The sequence below is a fragment of the Procambarus clarkii genome, chromosome 49 (genome assembly GCF_040958095.1).
Source record: "Procambarus clarkii isolate CNS0578487 chromosome 49, FALCON_Pclarkii_2.0, whole genome shotgun sequence".
Taxonomy (NCBI): domain Eukaryota; kingdom Metazoa; phylum Arthropoda; class Malacostraca; order Decapoda; family Cambaridae; genus Procambarus; species Procambarus clarkii.
The window spans coordinates 34,506,335-34,526,195 of NC_091198.1; the positions used below are offsets into that span (position 1 = coordinate 34,506,335).

Consider the following 19,861-nt stretch of genomic DNA (forward strand, 5'->3'; position numbering starts at 1 on the left):
GTCCTGGTTAATTATGTCTTTTTATCTCGCAGATCTAACAGAATGCCGCCTGTTGAAATCCAGTGGTGTGATCATTCTTCAGTGCTTTTAGAGTATCTGCGCCAGCTGTATGAAGAAGGACGTTTTGTTGATGTTGGTTTAGAATGTGAAGGTCGGCAAGTCAAGGCTCACAAGGCTGTTATTTCTGCATGCAGTCCATATTTAGAGGTAAGCAGCTTTTTGTACTCACTCCTAGTGAGAATAAAAGCTAATGTTTGTTATGTTGTGACTGCTATATTTAAAAATCAAATATTGCTGTCTTCAGAATGCTACCACATGTCAAGCATGGTGTTTGAGTCTATGGTATTAAAAGACATACACATGTATGTAGATTAATAGTACAGTATTGTCAAAATTCTTTGTGGAATTCTTGAGTCATTTTCTAATTTCGGGAAAAATTTAGTTAATTTACTGTTACTAGTATTTGTTTATCTTGCCCCTCGTGTCTGTTTAATTTTCAAAGAGCCTTAAGTAATTTGATGCATTTCTTACACGTACATAGTATGTGTAATATTATTTTTGCAATAACATTATTTGGTTGTGTGCAATTTGAGGAATTTTAGTTAAATCTGTGGAACATCGCTATGCTAACAAATTTGGTGCTCATATTTAATGACACTTATACTGTATTATATTCTTTAATCAATCAGTGTTTTTGGTGTTATTACACTACAGTATATGCACACAAGTTATATATAACTATCTACATTTTTGTACACCATAACAAATGACTAAAGTTGTCTGTTGAGAGTTTATAAACACAGAACCATGATCCAAGGTCAGCCTAGCACCTGACAGCTCAGTGTGGTGGGGCTACCACAAATACTTTTTACATAATTATTTAAATGTTTTTGAATGGTTTTATACCTAGTTCTTGCAGTAATATGCAATAGTGTGTAAATTGAGGAATTTATATAGTTAAATGTGTGGACCATTGCTGTGCTTAAAAATATGCTGCTCATGACATGTATATTATATTCTTTGATCAATGAAACAGTGCTTTCGCTATTATTGCATTATATGCACACGTTATATACTGTATGTTCTACACAATTAAGGATTTGCGCCCAGTAAATCCTCCCTGGCCGGGATATGAACCCAGGATAAAGTGCTTGTGGAACGCCAGGCAAGCGTACCACTACACCACGGGGGCCGGTTGGAATCCAATATATTTTGAAATCTAATGTTTTTATAAACCATAACGAACTACAATTGTACCTTTGTTTACGAATTTAATCCATTCCATGAGACGGTTTGTAAACTGAAACAAATTTTCTCATAAGAAATAATGTAAATTGAATTAATCCATTCCACACCCTCAAAAATATTAACTTTAAAATACATTTTATTTAGATTACTAATATGTTGTACTACAGTATATCTTAACTCTATTGAGGACTCTTGCTGGAGTATGGAAGATGGTGAGGAGGAGGAATGGTGTTTATATTAACCTTTTTTATGACTGTGATGTCTCACTACAGGCAAGTGTTAAAACATAGGGAAACACAAGTGTCCTTAGGCAGATTCTTAGTAAGAGAAACGAGCAGTGAGCTACAACCAAGTCCTAGTAGTATGTCTGTAAAACGTGAGAGAGAGAGTACCCCAGAAATGTCATCACTGCCTGATGTTATAATGGAAGGGAAGGGGACTTCCCTTCCAAACACTAACCCCCTCTCCTCCTCCTCCTCCCCCCCTCCTACTCCTACCCCTCCCCCCCTCCTACCCCTCCCCCCTCCTCCTCCCCCCTCCTCCTCCCCCTACCCCTCCCCCTCCCCCTACCCCTCCCCCCCCTCCCCCTCCTCCTCCTCCTCCTCCCCCTACCCCTCCCCCCTCCTCCCCCTCCTCCTCCCCCTACCCCTCCCCCCTCCTCCCCTACCCCTCCTCCTCCCACCCTCCCCTACCCCTCCTCCCACCCTCCTCCTCTGCCCCTCCTCCTCCTCTGCCCCTCCTCCTCCTCTGCCCCTCCTCCTCCTCTGCCCCTCCTCCTCCTCTCCCCCTCCCCCTCCTCTCCCCCTCCCCCTCCTCTCCCCCTCCCCCTCCTCTCCCCCTCCCCCTCCTCTCCCCCTCCCCCTCCTCTCCCCCTCCCCCTCCTCTCCCCTCCCCCTCCTCTCCCCCTCCTCCTCCTCTCCCCTCCTCTCCCCCTCCTCCTCCTCTCCCCCTCCTCCTCCTCTCCCCCTCCTCCTCCTCTCCCCCTCCTCCTCCTCTCCCCCTCCTCCTCCTCTCCCCCTCCTCCTCCTCTCCCCCTCCTCCTCCTCTCCCCCTCCTCCTCCTCTCCCCCTCCTCCTCCTCTCCCCCTCCTCCTCCTCTCCCCCTCCTCCTCCTCTCCCCCTCCTCCTCCTCTCCCCCTCCTCCTCCTCTCCCCCTCCTCACCATCTTCCATATGCCAATAAGAGTCCTCAATAAAGGTAAGAGATATACATATTGTAGTATGAAAATTAGTATTATTCTGTATAAAATGTATTTTTAAGTTAATATTTTTTGAGTGTGTGGAACGGATTAATTCAATTTACATTATTTCTTATGAGAAAATACGTTTCGGTTTACAAATTTTTGGTTTACGAACCGTCTCTTGGAACGGATTAAATTCTTAAATGAGGGTACCACTGTATTACTTTTTCTTTGTAGCACAGGAATTAACTGTTTCATTATTGACACAGGGTCTGCTGAAGGGCAACCCAGCTAGAAGTCATCTCATCAAATTTAATGGATATTCATACAACAGTCTTCGAGCAGTTATAGACTTCATGTACAATGGTGAGCTTTTACTTACTGCTTTATTAGTATTAATTAGTTTTTAGAATTAAGGTAAACACATTAATTCCAAAATAAGCAAATAAAATAAACACAATTTACTTTGTTACACAATAGCAAAAGTCTTAATCTTTAGATTAGAAAGGACATATTGTAATAGTGTTGCCTTTTCCAGCCTAGCTCTTGGTGGAATGCAGTTCATGCATAATTATCTAAAGGATTAGCTAATCTTTTTTTTTTAATTTCTGGTCAGATACCAGTCAGGTTAGGTGTCTAATTGAACCTCTTATCTTCAGGAATGCAGAGAACACTAGTTGGATTTTGTATTCAGATGTATGTCTTTGTTGGTACTCCGTAACATAGCAGGTACGGGTGATGGTGTTTGAGGGGTTTAATCCTTGCAGACTGCATTACCACTCACCAGACATAAGGGGGCTCTCTCTATCACCTTGTAACACTGTTTTGGCACAAAGGAAGTCATAGATTCACAGCCAATAGCAGGTTTACCCTGCAAAAATCCCATCCTCTGATTGATCATGAAGACATGCCATAAGCGTGTCCATTCGTGCCATTGAAGGTACTCTAGTCGTTATGTGAGGTCTATTCTCTTGGTCCGAGATCCCAGAACTCAATATACCACTTCACATCAAGTTAACTGCATTATATTACAGGGGAGTTGCTGTATTTATATATCAACTTGCAACATCATTGTCAGCATACTATGGATGAAGATAAGCTCCTCCCACTGCTATTCAAATCATTATAGCAGACATAGGAAAGGATAAGGCCCACCCATCTGCAGTTCACAGCATTAGAGAGAACTACGTGTCTCATATTGTGGAAAACAGTACCAGTATATTGAGTAGCATCAAGAGTCATGCGATAAATAACTGTTGAGGGTATCGAAGTGTTGTCTTACTCAGGAGAAGCACGTGTGGTTGAGCCAGTAGGTGTTCTTATGCTACGCTGCCAATTGGCTGTTGCGTAGGATGCACTGTAACATAACTTCCCTAGAAACTTTGTCCTCATTATGCATGATTGTGAAATAGTGTATAAGGTCACCGTGCTGCACCTGTCTACACGTCATCTCGGTCATAAACAGACCAGACAAGCCACATGAGGCAAAGACTTGGATGAAAGGCTCTGTAATTACCTAAGTGTAGTTACAGGATGAGAGCTATGCTCGTGGTGTTTCATCATCCCAGTACTTTGTCGTTGAACACTTTGAAACTACTGACAATTTTGGCTTCCACCACCTTCTCACTTAGCTTGTTCCAACCATCTACCACTCTGTTTGCAAAAGAAAAAACTCTAATAGTTTTTCGGCACCTTTGTTTCTTAAGCTTGATTCTGTGTCCTCTTGTTCGTGAAGTTGCTAGTTTCGGGAATTCCTTTGTCAAGTTGGTTGATTCCTGTTAGTATTTTGTAAGTGGTGATCATATCGCCACTTCTTCTATCTTCTAGTTTTGGCATGTTTAACGCCTCTAGTCTCTCCTTCTACCTCTTGTTTTTCAGTTCTGGAAGCCATTTTGTAGCATGCTGTTGCACCTTTTCCAGTTTATTTGTTTGCTTCTTGAGATATGGGCACCATATAACTGCTGTATTTTCCAAATTTGGTCTGACAAAATTCATTAACAGTTTCTTTAGTATTTCACCATCCATATAATTAAAAACAAGTGTGAAGTTGGAAAGCGATGCATATGCTCGTCTCACAATGTTCTTTGTGTGTTCCTCTGGCAACAGCTTGCTATCCAAAACCACCTCCCCCCAGGTCTCGTACCTCTATACCTTTATGGCGTGCTCTGGAATTGATATTCGGTCTGGCTCTCTGAAATCTTCATTTATTTCACACATTTCTTTTTCATTCTCAGTAGTCCTGTTCCCCGTTGTCAATCTCTGGATTTTATCCTTTACATGTATCTTGCTTTTAATGAATTTATAGAAAAGGCCTGGACCTGTTTCACATTTGTCCGCCATACGTTTCTCAAAGTTCCTTTCTGCCTCTCTTCTCACTGCTGTAATTGTTTCTTGCTGGCTGGTAGTGCTGTTATGTTTGCAGGTTAGGCCTCTTCCTATATTGACCCCATTTTCTTGTCTTTTTCTCTCTGGCCCTCTCACAGTTACACATTGTGAGAGGGCCAGTTGAACCAATCCTGTTTTCTGGTCCTGCATCTCTGTTTTGGTATGAATGTTTGTGTGCCTTCATTGTATTCTTCACAAAATTTGGCATAGATCTCATTTACTTCCATGCCTAGCAACAAATCTGTTCAATTAAACTCAATAATGAATTTTCTAAGTTCCTCATAGTTTCTCATGGTTCCTCTTTTGAAATTGAGTTTGTCAACTGTTTCAATGTCGATACTCTCTTGCAGCTTATAGTGCAAAGCATATTTAATTTCCAACAGGACATTATCACTTTTCTCCAAGGGAAGAAGGTATTGAATGTCAAATATCTCTTCTTCTTTTCTGGTAAATATTAGATCCAATACTGACGAAATATCCCTTTCCCTCATTCTTGTGGCCAGCTTGACATGTTATGTGGATGTCTCCAGAATGAGGTTCACAAATCTGCCTGTCCAAATGTCGTCTGTTCTTTCTTCGTAGGCCTTCCAGTCTACTGCCTTCAAGTTGAAGTCCCCCATTACCATCAGTCTTGATTTATCTTTTTCTGCTTTTACTGAAATCACACTCATGACCATTGTGAGGCCCTCTCGTTTGTCATCTAGTTCCTCTTTTGTCCATGTGTTGCTTGCTGGTGGGCTGTAGATATTTACGATTATCAGTTTATCATCCTGATTCCAAACCTGCAATACCATTATGCCAACTTCTCGAGGGTTTTTAATTATTAACTCTTACCTTCAGGTGTTCTTTCACCAGCACAGCCACTCCTTCCCCCTTCCAAGTTTTCCTGTCACGTCTCCAAACTGAGTAGCCCCTTGGGAATACGACCTCATTTAAAATATTTTCTTCAGGTTTTGCCTCTGTTAGTGCAACAATATCTGGGACCTTAAGCTGAATTATATCTCTTAGCTCTAGTATTTTTTATCTCGCTTCATCTATGATCTTGGTTATCTTGAGATGATTTTAGGTCTTAGCATCCCCCGTGGCTCGGTCCTTGACCAGGCCTCCTTTTTGTTACACACCCACAGGAATCAGCCCGTAACAGCTGTCTAGCTCCCAGGTACTTATTTACTGTAGGTGAACAGGTGCATCAGGGTGAAAAAACTGCCCATTTGTTTTCGCCTCCACCGGGAATCTAACCCGGAACCTCAGGACTAGGAATCTCAAGCCCTGTCCACTCAGCTGTCAAGCCCTGTCTGGCTAAATGATGGTGTATACAATTTTCAGTAATATGTTCCCTTTCCCCATTACTCCCCATTTCTCTAGTGATTGCTTTGTTTTTATTTTCCATTTCACTTGCTTCCCAGTCCCTAACACTTTATAGAAAAAAAAAATTTCTTCATTTCTTTTCCCATTTAGACGTTTCGTTTCATCGAGGTTGGTTTTCAGCTTTTCTCTGTCTTCCTTTGAGAGATGTTGTCTTATTGACCAAAGTTTGCCATCCTGAAAGCTGAGCAAACAGTGCTCGGGATGGCAAACTTCTTGTCTTCGGTCTTGTCTTTCTTATATTTTCCTATCCTAAAATTACTGACATTTTCCTTTGGATTTAGGCCTTTTCTTAAACCTATTATTTTCTCTATGATTTTCATTTCTTTTGTTTTTCTGTCCACCCTAGATGATATTTCTTTTTCTAAACACCCAAAAATTATTATGGCTTTACTTCTATCTGCAGTGTTTTGTACTAATTTACTGTTGGTAACCAGTTCTTTTCAAATTGCTTGCCTAACTTTTGCTTCTTGTTGGTCATTTCTGGTTTTGACTTCCATTCACACTTCCTTGATCATCTCTCTCTTTTACAACTTGCACTGTACTTGTCTCTAATTTCCTCTTTGTACTTTTCTAGTTATTTATTAACTTCTTCTATGTGAGTTGTCCATGAAGTTTTTATTTGCATATACTTGCCTAACTCTGTTCGCCTTTAGGGTTTCTTGGAGTTGTTCACCATACGAGTCTGTTTTCTTGTTAATTTCATCAAATTCACCACTCTTCACTTTCCATTTCTCATTTTCGTGCACTAGTTCCTCGATTTGTTCTCCTGTTTCTTTACCTTGTCTGTTAAGGTGATAATATTCCTACTTTGCTCAAATAGGATCTGTGTATGTTCATAAGAGCAGAACACACACAGGTAACTGGTATTCCGAATTTGAGCTTATTCTCCTTCATGTTAAAAATCTGGTGAAAGATAATTGAGGGTTGTCCGGTCACATACAGTCTCTAGGCTGAGCAACTTACATATGCGGTTAGCTAGTGTCATAATTGACATGTTTATCCTGTAAAGGATAAACATGTCGGGAGGAAAGGTCCTAGAAAAGGTCAGAAGAAACAGGTCCAAGGAAAGCATATATGCAATATAACTGGCTGCATTAGATTTAGATGGTGTGCCTGGAGACCTTTCTTCGGTGATAAACCCCTTGGTGGATAGTTCAGGGGTGCACAAGGTGTCCACGAATATGATAGGTAAATTCAGTATATTATTCTAATATAGTTTTTTGTTAGGGTACATTTAAAATTTTATTGATATAATATTTACTTCAGGGAAAGTGATGGTGGAACAGGAACATCTAGCTGCTTTCCTCAAGCTGGGTCGAGCTCTCCAGGTTAGTATTTTGGTCTCTTACAAGGGTTTGTAAACAAAATGTTTTTACTACCAAATTTTGGATTGATTTTCACCAAAAAATATATAGCTGTAATTTTATTGCTTGTAGAGATGCTGCATTTACCTTTTGGTTTTGATGTTTGCATGTTCAGATTTGTTTGGTTATTCATAATTATTTAGTTATTCAGATTTGAAGAGCAATTGTATGTTTTGGTATACATTATGGAAAGGTTCTTACTACCTTATCACATGGAAAAATAGGTTAAACATTATTATGATTTCCTTCTCTGCTTTTAGTGTGGAAAATTTAGGGGGAACTCTTGGGGGCGTTGTAGAAACCACACAGATTTTCTTTTATCTCAGCATGTGTAATTCTGATTTTAAAGCTTGCAATAGGTCTTGAGACTTGACCCTGAAATAATCTAATGTTTACTGTAGAATATTTTTTAGCAGTACAGTGGTACCTTCGTTTGCGATTGTAATCCATTCCCAGAGACGTCAACCAAAAATTCGTCAACCAAAATGAATTTTCCCATAAGAAATAATGTAAATTGAATTAATCTGTTTCATACCCCCAAAAATATTAACTTAAAAGTACATATTATATTGAATACTACTCATATTTTTCATACACAAAACAATCAGGTATAAATATGAACCATAAATAAAATAAGTGAACATTTAACTGCACCTCACCTCTACTGAGGACTCTTGTTGGCGTATGTGAGACGGTGAGGAGGAGGGAGGAGGTGGTGAGACCGTCCCCTGCTTGCCTTAAACGCTTTCATGTCTGCTCACTTGTTCCAGATTTTCTTTTCAAACATTTCACTGCCTCTGTTATGTGGCAGTCAGTCAGTCAGTCAGTCAGTCAAGCATTCACAGTCAGTCAGTCAAGCATTCACAGTCAAGACCAGTCACAGGCAGTCATAACAAAAGTCAGTCAAGCATTCACAGTTGTGGTAGAAATTGATCAGGCATTTAATCCTTCAGCCATTTACAGTCAATCAGGCTTTCACAGTCAATAAACAACAAGAATTTAATGTCATGCAGTCTGCCTCCTGATCCACCAGCTGGAAGCAACAAAGCCCATATTAATACCGTTCAGATGTGGCTGGGAGGGTACAGCTGGGGGGGTGGGGGTCTGGTGTGGGGTATGGAGGTAGTGAGGAGAGTCCGGTGGTGGGATGGGGGGTGTGGGGGAAGCAGGGAGGGTGCAGTGTGAGGGAGGAATTTTCACCCCACCATCCATCCAGTTCCCTCACCATCCATATGGTCCCCCTCACCATCCATCCAGTCCCCTCACCATTCATCTATCAAGTCCCCCCCCCCACCATTTATCCAGTCCCTCCCACGATCCATTCAGTCCCCCCCCCCTCCATCCATCCAGTCTATCCACCATCCATCCATTCAGTCCCCATCAACCATCCATCCAGTCCCCTCACCATCCTTCTAGTCCTCTCACCATCCTTCTAGTCCTCTCACCATCCATCCAGTCCCCCACCATCCAGTCCCCTCACCATCCATCCAGTTCCTCTATCCATTCAGTCCCACCCACCATTCATCCAGTCCCCCCTCCTCTATTCATCCAAGTCCCTTTCCTTCCATCTATTCAGTTTCCCCCACCATCCATTCATCCATCCATCCATCCAGTCCCCTCACCATCCATCCATCCAGTCCCCTCACCATCCATCCATCCAGTCCCCTCACCATCCATCCATCCAGTCCCCTCACCATCCATCCATCCAGTCCCCTCACCACCCATCCATCCATCCAGTCCCCTCACCATCCATCCATCCAGTCCCCTCACCATCCATCCATCCAGTCCCCTCACCATCCATCCATCCAGTCCCCTCACCATCCATCCATCCAGTCCCCTCACCATCCATCCATGCAGTCCCCTCACCATCCATCCATCCAGTCCCCTCACCATCCTTCCATCCAGTCCCTTCACCATCCATTCAGTCCCCCTCACCATCCTAGGACCCATGGCATAATATATAATAAGAACTTTATTGTTCAGAAAACAAAAAAGAAGAAAAATAATGAAATTCTTCACAAACAATTCAAGATCGGTAGTCACTACATGGGATAGAGTTCAGCATGCATAGTTTTTGTATTCTGGTAGCATTATTGAATCTGTAGAATTGTATTGATATTGCCATTGATTAACTGTGTAATGTATTTGGCAGGTGCGAGGGATCCTTGATATTGCTGCCCAATGTGAGGAGGCTGGCCTAACTACTGCAGAGGAGACAAAATGTTAGTAGTACTGCATTATCTATGCATGTTTTTGTGGACAATTTGGGGTCCACATTCATTTTATTTACAAACAAGAAATACACACATGTGAACATACACTACCTACTTGTTTTGTTCCTGTTGTTGGTTTTGGGGATCAATGTACCTACGGCCCGGTCTCTGACCATACTCGTGGTCTAGTCTACCAGGTCGTTGGACGAAGCTACTCATGGTCCGATGTATGAACAACACAACCAGGATTATCGGGTGTCCTTTGGAGGTGTTTTATCAAATTATCTCTTAACTATTCAACTGCATCGCATTACAATATGACACCTCAGTGGTGCACAAGAAAAAATTATTTCACAAAAATAATATTTTCTTGTACAGTATTGTTAAAATGTAGGCTCTGATCACGAGAGACTAAACAGAAATATTGTATGTAATGTACTTTAGCTGTGATGGAACTGAGAAGGTGAGCAATATATGGGCGCTGAGTGAGTAGGCTCCCGGACACACTTGCCACCGCCACCTCGTGCGGCAACAGTTACAGAAAATATACAAGTATTTTCATAGTTATTTATAAATGTCTTTCATTCATTTCTAATCTGCTTTTTTGCTGTAATATTATTCAAGAGTATGTAATTTGTGTAATTTATATAGTTAAAGTGTGAAACATTGCTATGCTAAAAATATGGGGCTCATATTTGGTGACATGTATATTATATTCTAAGATCACTCAAGCAGTGTTTTGCTGTTATTACACTATATACACACGTATATATCTAAGTACAGTATCTACATATTTGTGCACCATAATGAGCCACAAAGATCGTGTGTTGAGAGTTCATATACACGGAACAAGAATCCAAGGTCAGCCTAGTGGCCGACAGTGAGTGTGGCAGGGGCTGCCCCAAATACATTTTCACATAATTATTTCAGTGTCTGGTTTTATATCTTGTTTCTGTGGGGAGCCTCTTTGGCTCCCTGGAGCTATCCAGGCTGACATGGATATTATTAGACCTTGGCATCAGTCATTATGAATGGAGTTCTAGGCCTACTGGGGACCCTGAGCCAGAACCTGGCCCCCTCAGAGAGGCATGAGGAGCAGTGAGATAGAAACGCACATGTACTGTAGTTATGGAGCATTCTGTGTCTGCCATCAACTGGGTCAGGCACCCAGAAAAATGTAAGCATCCCAAAACAAACCTCTATTTTGGTTAAAACTACTACTGAAAGGTAAACAAATGGACAGAACTACCCAAAAGAAAACGAGCAAATGAGCATGACGTCATCACATGCTGCGACGCCGTCTGCGCAGCTCCCTCCTCCCCGGGAGGGGGAAGGGGGAGCCCCAGACCCCTCTCGCCGGCTAGCCACACCTTCAGTTCGGCTGATGTGAATGGCGCCGGTTATTATGGCTCTGGCTCCGGCTTTCTGTCCACTGTTCTGTGCCTTGTGGTGCGGTGCAGGTCTTCTCTTGTGGTGCATGAGCCAAAAGTAATCTCCCAAGTACTTGGGCTGCATGCGCCTAGGGTCACCTTCCCTAGGTGCCCTGTAAGTACTGCCCTTGGGGCTTGGGGCCACCTTCCACAAGTCGCCTTGGGATCTACCTTTGCTGGATCTTTTGCTGCTCGGTGATCGGCCGCCCTTTGTGTGCTGGGGGGTTTCTTACACCTTTGTTTGCCTTAGGGTAAGAGGTAGTTTGCACTGGTGGGGCGCAGGGTACTGCGCAGCTAGTTGTCACCTCTCATGGCGGCCGGCTGTGTTCCCTCTGGGTATGTTGTGCTCTTGCAGAGTTTTATTTTTGCTTTTGTTTCTGATGGCTGGTTGGGGGGGTGGTCTGCCTTTGGTTGTTGCCCCCCCCCCGCATATTTAGATTGCTCTGTCCTTCATGGTGGTACCCCCTGCTAGGCCCCCCTGAGTGGGCATGTCCCCTGGGGTGCAGTTTCTAAAAGTTTTGTTGGTAGAGCAGTTAGCTGGTTAGCAGTACCCTGCTTTGGCTTCCCTGAGCATGAGTTTCGTCTCATGACCTTGGGAATCCCCATGGGGATGTGTGGGTCCGATGGATGTGACCCCTGAGTCCCCTCTTGCTTTGTGAGTTTGAGGGTTGTTGTCCCCTTGTCTCCGGGTTACTTTCATTTTCTTTGACTCCGTCACTGCCTGCTGGGTCGGTGACACCTTTGACCCAGAGTCCTGCGAGTTTTGTTGCTTGTTTGTGACTCGGTTTACCTGGTCCATTGATAACTATTCGTGTACAGGTGGCGCAGTTGTTGCGGTTAGGTTTCTGCAACGTGTTAGGTTAATTGCTGTCCCAGAAGCCCTGAGGCTGCCCTGTTGGTTATAGAGACCCAGATTTGGGGGTGGTGATCGCTTTTGACTCTGGTTCAGTCTGTGCCTCCTCGTCCTTTCCCTAATTTGGTTTTGTTCCTCCTTGTCCTTTCCCTTCTTTGGTTCGGTTTGGTCCTCTTCCCCTGCCTTCGGCTCCAAAACATCTGTGGGTTTCGTGGTCAGTGCAAGGTTACCTGGGTTTGGAGACTCGGGCAGTCTCGGGGGATTGCCCCTTCTGGGATGGTGATGGAGGCATTCGAGCCTGTTCCTCCAGCCGTTGTGTATGGGTCTGACTAGTGGGGCGCCTTCCTTAATTTTTCCAGCTGCCCTGGCTTTTTCTTAGGCCGGGACTTTGGGGAAAAGGCTTGGCCCCGGGTCCTGCTGTGGAGGTTCCTGGGGCTGGGGAGGAAGACTTGGGGGCCTTAGGCCACATTGGTCCCCCACATGGGCTTTTCTATCCTCAGAGCGGGGCTTGCTGTTCTGGGGAGTTGGGTTTTCCCTCCCCCTCCGCGAACGAGTTGGCCCCTTCCCAGGTTCGGTTCCGTGTCCCTTAGGGTCCCTCGGTCCTGTCCTTCTGGAGGTTTCGGTCTCCCGTATCTGGCTTTGTGTAGTACGGGTGACCTTTGCGGTTTACCTCTTGCACGACTCGAGTTACGCCTCTCTCATGAATCCATCTTCTTAACAGTTTGGGTCTTTGTCTCTCTCCTGTATTCGTTGGGGGTTTCCGGTGTCATCCTGGCTTCCGGACTGCCTGGTGTTTTCGTTGGTGGCTTAGCATATGTTCTGTTGTTCTGCACGCTTGAGTGGCTCGTAGGGCTAAAGGTGGTCCAGGTTTTGCTGGGGGACAGGGGTTGCACCTCCATGTGTGCTTGTTCACCCCTGCCCTTCCACGGGATGTAGGCCGTGTGCGGCTTCCCGTGCCGGTTCCCTCCCTTTGGCTGCGCTTGTTGCTATGGCCTCGTGCATTCATAACCTATTGGCTTCGTTCTTGCGGTTCTTTTCCCTCCTGGAGCTGTCTTTGGATTGGCTTGTAGTGGGGGGGGGGGGGACGTGGACGCGCTTGGGGCCGTCCCGGGGTTGAATGCCTAAGTCTCTTACTTTTGCTTCGCGTCTCACGTATCAGCAGGTGGTGCTCGCTTCTTTGGAAACTGCTGGGTCCTAGCTCTTTGGTTTTCATTGCCTTTTTGTTTCTTGATGTTCGCAGGTTCTGCGGTTGTGCTATATCTGCGGGCAGCTTCTTGTTGTTGTCGTCCTTTGACGGACTTGTTGGTCCTCCACGGATCTGGGGGGGGGTATGGATTCTCTCTAGAGGGGTTGTGCTGGGGCTCAGTGGTTTCTCTCTTCATGGGCCAGTGGTGCCAGCTTCGCAGTTCACCCCATTGATGGGGCAGTGGGGGGGGATGGGGAAGCTTGTGCTGTTCGCTCACGCTGGTCTCACGAATTGTGGGTTTGTCGGGTCGTATCTTCTGGCCTACGGTGGCGTTGGGTGGCCCTTTCTCCTTTAGGGGGTTTGGGGCTGGCAGGGCGGGCCTCTTCACCTGCGCTTTGTCGGGTCTGTCTGAACCCCTGGATCTATTGCCCCTCCCTTCGGATGACTGCTTTGTCCCTGGTTCAGTTTCTCTTGGCGCAGGGCGCTTGGATGGTGTCCCTGGACCTCTGGGATGTGTATTGGCACATCCCACTTCATCCGGGGTTCAGGGACTGGCTCGGTTTGGTTGTGGGGCATCACGTTTTCTGCTTCATTGCCTTCCATTCAGCTTGATCCTGGCACCTTGCGTGTTTCCACGCCCTATTCGGGTCATGGTGACCCGCCTGCGTCTGTTAGGTTCAAGGGCTGGCCTACCTTGATGACTGGTTAGTCTGGGCTCCCAGCCGGTCTGCGTTGTCTGCTCGCCAGGGTTTTGGTTCTTTCCCAGCTTGCTGGGTTTGGGTTCTTGGTGGCCTGGCAGATGTCCCATCTGGTTCCCCTCCCGGGTTTGGTCTTTGCTGGGTCTTGTATGGTTCTTGGAGCTGGTCACTTGGTGACTTTCCGAGGAAGAGTTGTCCTTTTGACTCTTTCGAGGCCGGCCCAGCCTTGGTTTCAGGGTGTGCTTACTCGGCGTCCAAACCTGGGGGTGGAGGTGTGTCTGAGGCTCCGCCTATTTCGGTAGATTGGACCGGTCCGTCACGTTGTTGGGTCTTTGCTTCTGGTTTTCTGACTTGAGTCTGTCACCTTTTGTATGGTGATTAGGTGGCTTCGTTCAAGGTGTCAAACTTGCGTGCTTCGTCTCGACGGCCATATATAGTTTCCTGGCAGTTCTTCCATTTTCTTGTCCCTTCGTAGGTTTACTTAGGTCTCGGATGGGGTTGTCTTGTTTTTTGCTTGTTGTTAGGGCTGTCTTCTGATGCTACATACTGTTGCCTCTTCTTGTAATTACCTAAGTGTAATTACCTAAGTGTAGTTACAGGATGAGAGCTATGCTCGTGGTGTCCCGTCTTCCCAGCACTCTTTGTCATATAACGCTTTGAAACTACTGACGGTCTTGGCCTCCACCACCTTCTCACTTAACTTGTTCCAACCGTCTACCACTCTGTTTGCGAAGGTGAATTTTCTTATATTTCTTCGGCATCTGTGTTTAGCTAGTTTAAATCTATGACCTCTTGTTCTTGAAGTTCCAGGTCTCAGGAAATCTTCCCTGTCGATTTTATCAATTCCTGTTACTATTTTGTATGTAGTGATCATATCACCTCTTTTTCTTCTGTCTTCTAGTTTTGGCATGTTTAATGCTTCCAACCTCTCCTCGTAGCTCTTGCCCTTCAGTTCTGGGAGCCACTTCGTAGCATGTCTTTGCACCTTTTCCAGTTTGTTGATGTGCTTCTTAAGATATGGGCACCACACAACAACTGCATATTCTAGCTTTGGCCTAACAAAAGTCATGAACAATTTCTTTAGTATATCACCATCCATGTATTTAAATGCAATTCTGAAGTTAGAAAGTGTGGCATAGGCTCCTCGCACAATATTCTTTATGTGGTCCTCAGGTGATAGTTTTCTATCTAGAACCACCCCTAGATCTCTTTCTTTATCAGAATTCTTTAAAGATTTCTCACATAATATATAGGTTGTATGGGGTCTATGTTCTCCTATTCCACATTCCATAACATGATATTTATTAACATTAAATTCCATTTGCCAGGTGGTGCTCCATATACTTATTTTGTCCAGGTCTTCTTGAAGGGCATGACAATCATCTAAATTTCTTATCCTTCCTATTATCTTAGCATCATCAGCAAACATGTTCATACAATTCTGTATACCAACTGGTAGATCATTTATGTAGACAATAAACATCACTGGTGCAAGAACTGAACCCTGTGGTACTCCACTTGTGACATTTCTCCATTCCGATACATTGCCTCTGATTACTGCCCTCATTTTTCTATCAGTCAGAAAATTTTTCATTCATGATAGAAGCTTACCTGTCACCCCTCCAATATTTTCCAGTTTCCAGAACAACCTCTTATGTGGAACTCTGTCGAAAGCCTTTTTTAGGTCCAGATAGATGCAGTCAACCCAGCCATCTCTTTCCTGTAATATCTCTGTGGCCCGATCATAGAAACTGAGTAAATTCGATACACAGGATCTTCCTGATCGAAAACCATACTGTCTGTCTGATATTATATCATTTCTCTCCAGGTGTTCTACCCATTTAGTTTTGATTAGCTTTTCCAATACTTTCACTATTACACTTGTCAATGATACAGGTCTATAATTGAGGGGGTCTTCCCTGCTGCCACTTTTGTAGATTGGAACTATGTTAGCCTGTTTCCACACGTCTGCTACGATTCCTGTACACAGGGATGCCTGAAAGATCAGGTGAAGTGGAATGCTGAGCTCAGATGCACATTCTCTCAGAACCCATGGTGAAACGCCATCTGGGCCAGCTGCTTTGTTCCTCCCGAGCTCCTTTAGCATATTTTCCACTTCATCTCTAGACACCTCGATCCGCTCTATGTTGTTCTCTGGAATTCTTATTGTGTCTGGTTCTCTGAAGATTTCATTTTGTACAAACACACTTTGGAACTTTTCATTTAATGTTTCACACATTTCCTTTTCATTTTCCGTGAATCTGTTTCCCATTTTCAACCTCTGGATATTATCCTTTACCTGCAATTTGTTGTTTATGAATTTGTAGAATAGGCCCTGTTCTGTTTTACATTTATCTGCTATCCCTTTTTCAAAATTTCTTTCTGCCTCTCTCCTTACTGCTGTATAATTGTTTCTCGCATCTTTGTATCGCTGGTATGTTTGGGGGTTTGGCCTCTTCCTATACTGATTCCATTTTTGTGTCTTTTGGTCTCTTGCCCTCTCACAATTTCTGTCGAACCAATCCTGTTTTCTGGTCCTGCATCTCTGTTTTGGTATGAATGTTTGTGTGCCTTCCTCGTATAGTTTTAAAAATTTGGCATACATTTCATTTACTTCCCTGCCTAGCAACAATTCTGTCCAATTACACTCATTAAAAAAATTTTGAAGTTCCCCATAGTTGCCTCTCTTTAAATTGAGTTTATCAACTGTTTCAATGTCCCCATTTTCTTCTAGATGGTATCTTAAAGCATATTTAATGTCTAACAGGACGTGATCACTCTTTCCCAAGGGAGGAAGGTACTGGATGTCAAAAATCTCTTCTTCTTTCCTGGTGAATACTAGATCCAGTACTGACGGTATATCTCCTTCCCTCATTCTTGTGGCTTGCTTTATGCGTTGATACAAGAATGTCTCCAGAATGAGGTTCACAAATCTGCATGTCCAAGAGTCCTCTGTTCTTGCTTCATAGGCCTCCCAGTCTATTGCTCTAAAGTTGAAGTCCCCCAGTATCAACAGTCGTGATTTATCTTTATCTGCTTGTACAATAATATCTCTCATGACCATTATGAGGCCCTCTCGTTTGTCATCCAGTTCTTCCTTTGTCCTCGTGTTGCTTGCTGGTGGGCTGTAGGCATTTACAATTATCAGGTTATCATCCTGATTCCAGACCTGCAATTCCATTATGTCAATATCTCGAGGGTTTTCAAATATTAACTCTTTTACCTTCAGTAAAAAGTACAAAAGTACCTTTTGTGCGGTGCTGGCGGAGCTGCTGCAGCTTGCGTTCAGTGTTGGTGTTCCTTCGGTGCCGTTTCGCAAGCTGTCTCATGCGTTGTTTCACCTCCGGCCGGCTCATGCGCCGCCTCAGCCGTCCTGGCCTTTGGCTTGGGTGCTCTTTTCTTTATTCTCATTGGTTTGTGGTGGCCCCTTCGGTTCCAGATTGTTTCACTAAGGCTCTTCTTCCTGTTGGTGTTGGCTTTTGGGGGTCAGGTCAGGTGCTTCCTGCTCTCCTCTGGCGTAGAGGTTTCTGCTTGTTTGGTCCTGTTGGTTCGGTTACACCCATCTCCTTCTTTTCTAGTGAGGGATGTATCTGATGTTTTCCGGAGGAGTTCTTGGGTTGTTGATGCTTGGTAGGTTTGGCCTGGGGTGCATCGTGTGTTGTGTTTGGTGCGGCTCTCCACTGTTCATTGTGCGCCACGGCTTCTGTGTCTGGGGGACGCGCTTTGGGTTGCCCCGGGTTCCCTTTATCCTCTTCCGGGGTTCGGGTCTCCCGGGTCTTCTGTGGGGTCGTTTGGTGTTGCCGTTTATTTTGTTTCGTGTTTAGGGCTCGTGGTTTCCACCCTCCCTGGTTCATCCCTCTTTTGTCCTTGTCTTTGGGTAGTTAGCTCCGGGGACCCAAAGGGGTCCCCCCCCCCTCCAGAAAACCAGCGTTGAATGTAATGAAACACCATTTTCTGGGTGAGACCCGGAGGCTCCCTGGCAACCCTCCCTACCTCCGATCTTCGGTAATTCGCGTGTTTTGACATCCATCCTGAGAACTGAAGGTGTGGGTAGCCAGCATGAGGGGTCTGGGGCTCCCCCCCTTCCCCCTCCCGGGGTAGGGGGAGCTGAGCAGATGGCGACGTGGCATGTGGTGACGTCATGCTCGTTTGCTCGTTTCCTTTTGGAGAGTTCTGTTCACTAGTTTGCCTTTCAGTAGTAGTTTTGACCAGAATAGGGGTTTGTTTTGGGATGCTTACCTCTCTGGGTGCCTGACCCGTCGATGGCAGACATAGAATGCTCCATAACCACATGTGCATTTCTATTCGCCATTGCTCCTCGTGCCTGTCTGAGGGGGGGGGGGGGCGAGGTTCTGGCTCTTGGTCCCCTGTAGGCCTAGAACTCCATTCACAATGACTGATGCCAAAGTCTAATAATATCCATGTCAGCCTGGATAGTCCCAGGAAGCCTCCGGGTCTCGCCCAGAAAATAGTGTTTCATTACATTCAACGCTGTTTTTTTTCCAGTAATAATATTCAATATGGTGTAACATTTGGAATTTATTTGGTTAAGTGTGTGTGTAACATTTCTATTCTCAAAAATATGGAGCTCTATATATAGTGACATGTACAGTGGGGCCTCAATTTACGATGGTAATCCGTTCCTAGACACGTTGTAAGTCAAAATATCGTTATTCGAAATGTCATAAGTCGAAACGATTTTTCCCATAAGAAATAAAGGAAATTGAATTAATCCGCTCCACACCCCCAAAAATATTAACTTAAAAATACATTTTATACTGAATTTAATTGTGTTCTCTAACTACAATACAGTACATATGTTTGTTACCTTTATGGAGGACTTGATGTGTATGGAAAATGGTGAGGGGGGGGGGAGAAGGAGAGGTGTTACTGTTTGGAAGGAGAGTCCCCTTACATTATAACATCAGGCAGTGATGACTTCTCTGGGGTACTCTCTCTCCTAAGTTTTGCCTACATACTACTAGGACCTGGTTGTTTTTCACTGCTTGTTTGTCTCGCTAAAAACCTTTCCATTGATTTTTGTTTTTCCATACATTTTAATTTTTGTCTGTAGTGAGGCATCACAGTGTCATTAAAAAGGTTAAGGCAACGGCCTACTGCACCGTGATTTGAGTGAGTCATTTCAGCAAAAGTTTGCAATTCTTCCCATGCTGCACACATTTTCTTAATTAATGAAGAAAGGACATTTTGTACTGTTTCCTCCTCCCCTGAAGAAATTTCCTCAGCTGACTCTTGTTCCTGCTCCTTGTGAAGTTCTACTGTGGTCAGTTCTTCGCTGTGTTCCTCCAACATCTCGCAACACACAACACTATGAATGCCACTTTTTTTTTTTTTCAAAATTTCTCAAACCATTCCCTGCTCGCCTTAAACTCTTTCGCATTTGCATCACTCATTCCAGGGGTTTTCTTTAAAAGGTCTTCATGCAATTTCCTTGCTTTTTCATATATGATGGCCTCTGAAAGGCTATCACCCACTAACTCCTTGCTGTGTATCCAAATTACAGTAATAATAATTGTTCAACATCCTCAAGTATTTGTGTTCTATGTTTCGTGATTATTGATATGCCTTATGCAACTTTAGCACTCATAATGTCCTTTTTCTTAGCAAGTATGGTGGATATCGTTGACTGAGATTTGTTGTACTGCCTAGCTAGTTCAGCAACTCGCACACCTTCATATTTACAAATGATCTCTTGTTTTTGCTCTATGGTCATCCTTATATGTGTTTTCATATGTTGAACCTTACCACTGACTTTCCATGGCGTGATATATAATGTGCAAAAAGCAAAAAATCACAAAAATAAAATATAAGTTCTTGTAAGCGTGATCGTCACTAAGCAGGCGGCTCTAGTGAACTGAGGTAGGTCGGCCCATGCGACTGGGAACCATGCGCTCGGTCGACCCAAACGTGTATCAA

At 44.2% G+C, this 19,861-nt stretch overlaps 1 protein-coding gene across 1 annotated transcript in view; it reads left to right on the forward strand.

Moving 5' to 3' along the window:
• LOC138351372 (longitudinals lacking protein-like) overlaps window positions 1-19,861 on the forward strand; it is a 44,914-nt gene that overhangs the window by 14,406 nt on the left and 10,647 nt on the right. Inside the window, exons 2-5 of the mRNA XM_069303177.1 lie at window positions 33-207; window positions 2,697-2,793; window positions 7,447-7,508; window positions 9,697-9,766. Of these exons, the coding sequence (XP_069159278.1) occupies window positions 43-207; window positions 2,697-2,793; window positions 7,447-7,508; window positions 9,697-9,766 (394 nt within the window). The 5' untranslated portion in view covers window positions 33-42. The remainder of the gene's footprint in view (window positions 1-32; window positions 208-2,696; window positions 2,794-7,446; window positions 7,509-9,696; window positions 9,767-19,861) is intronic.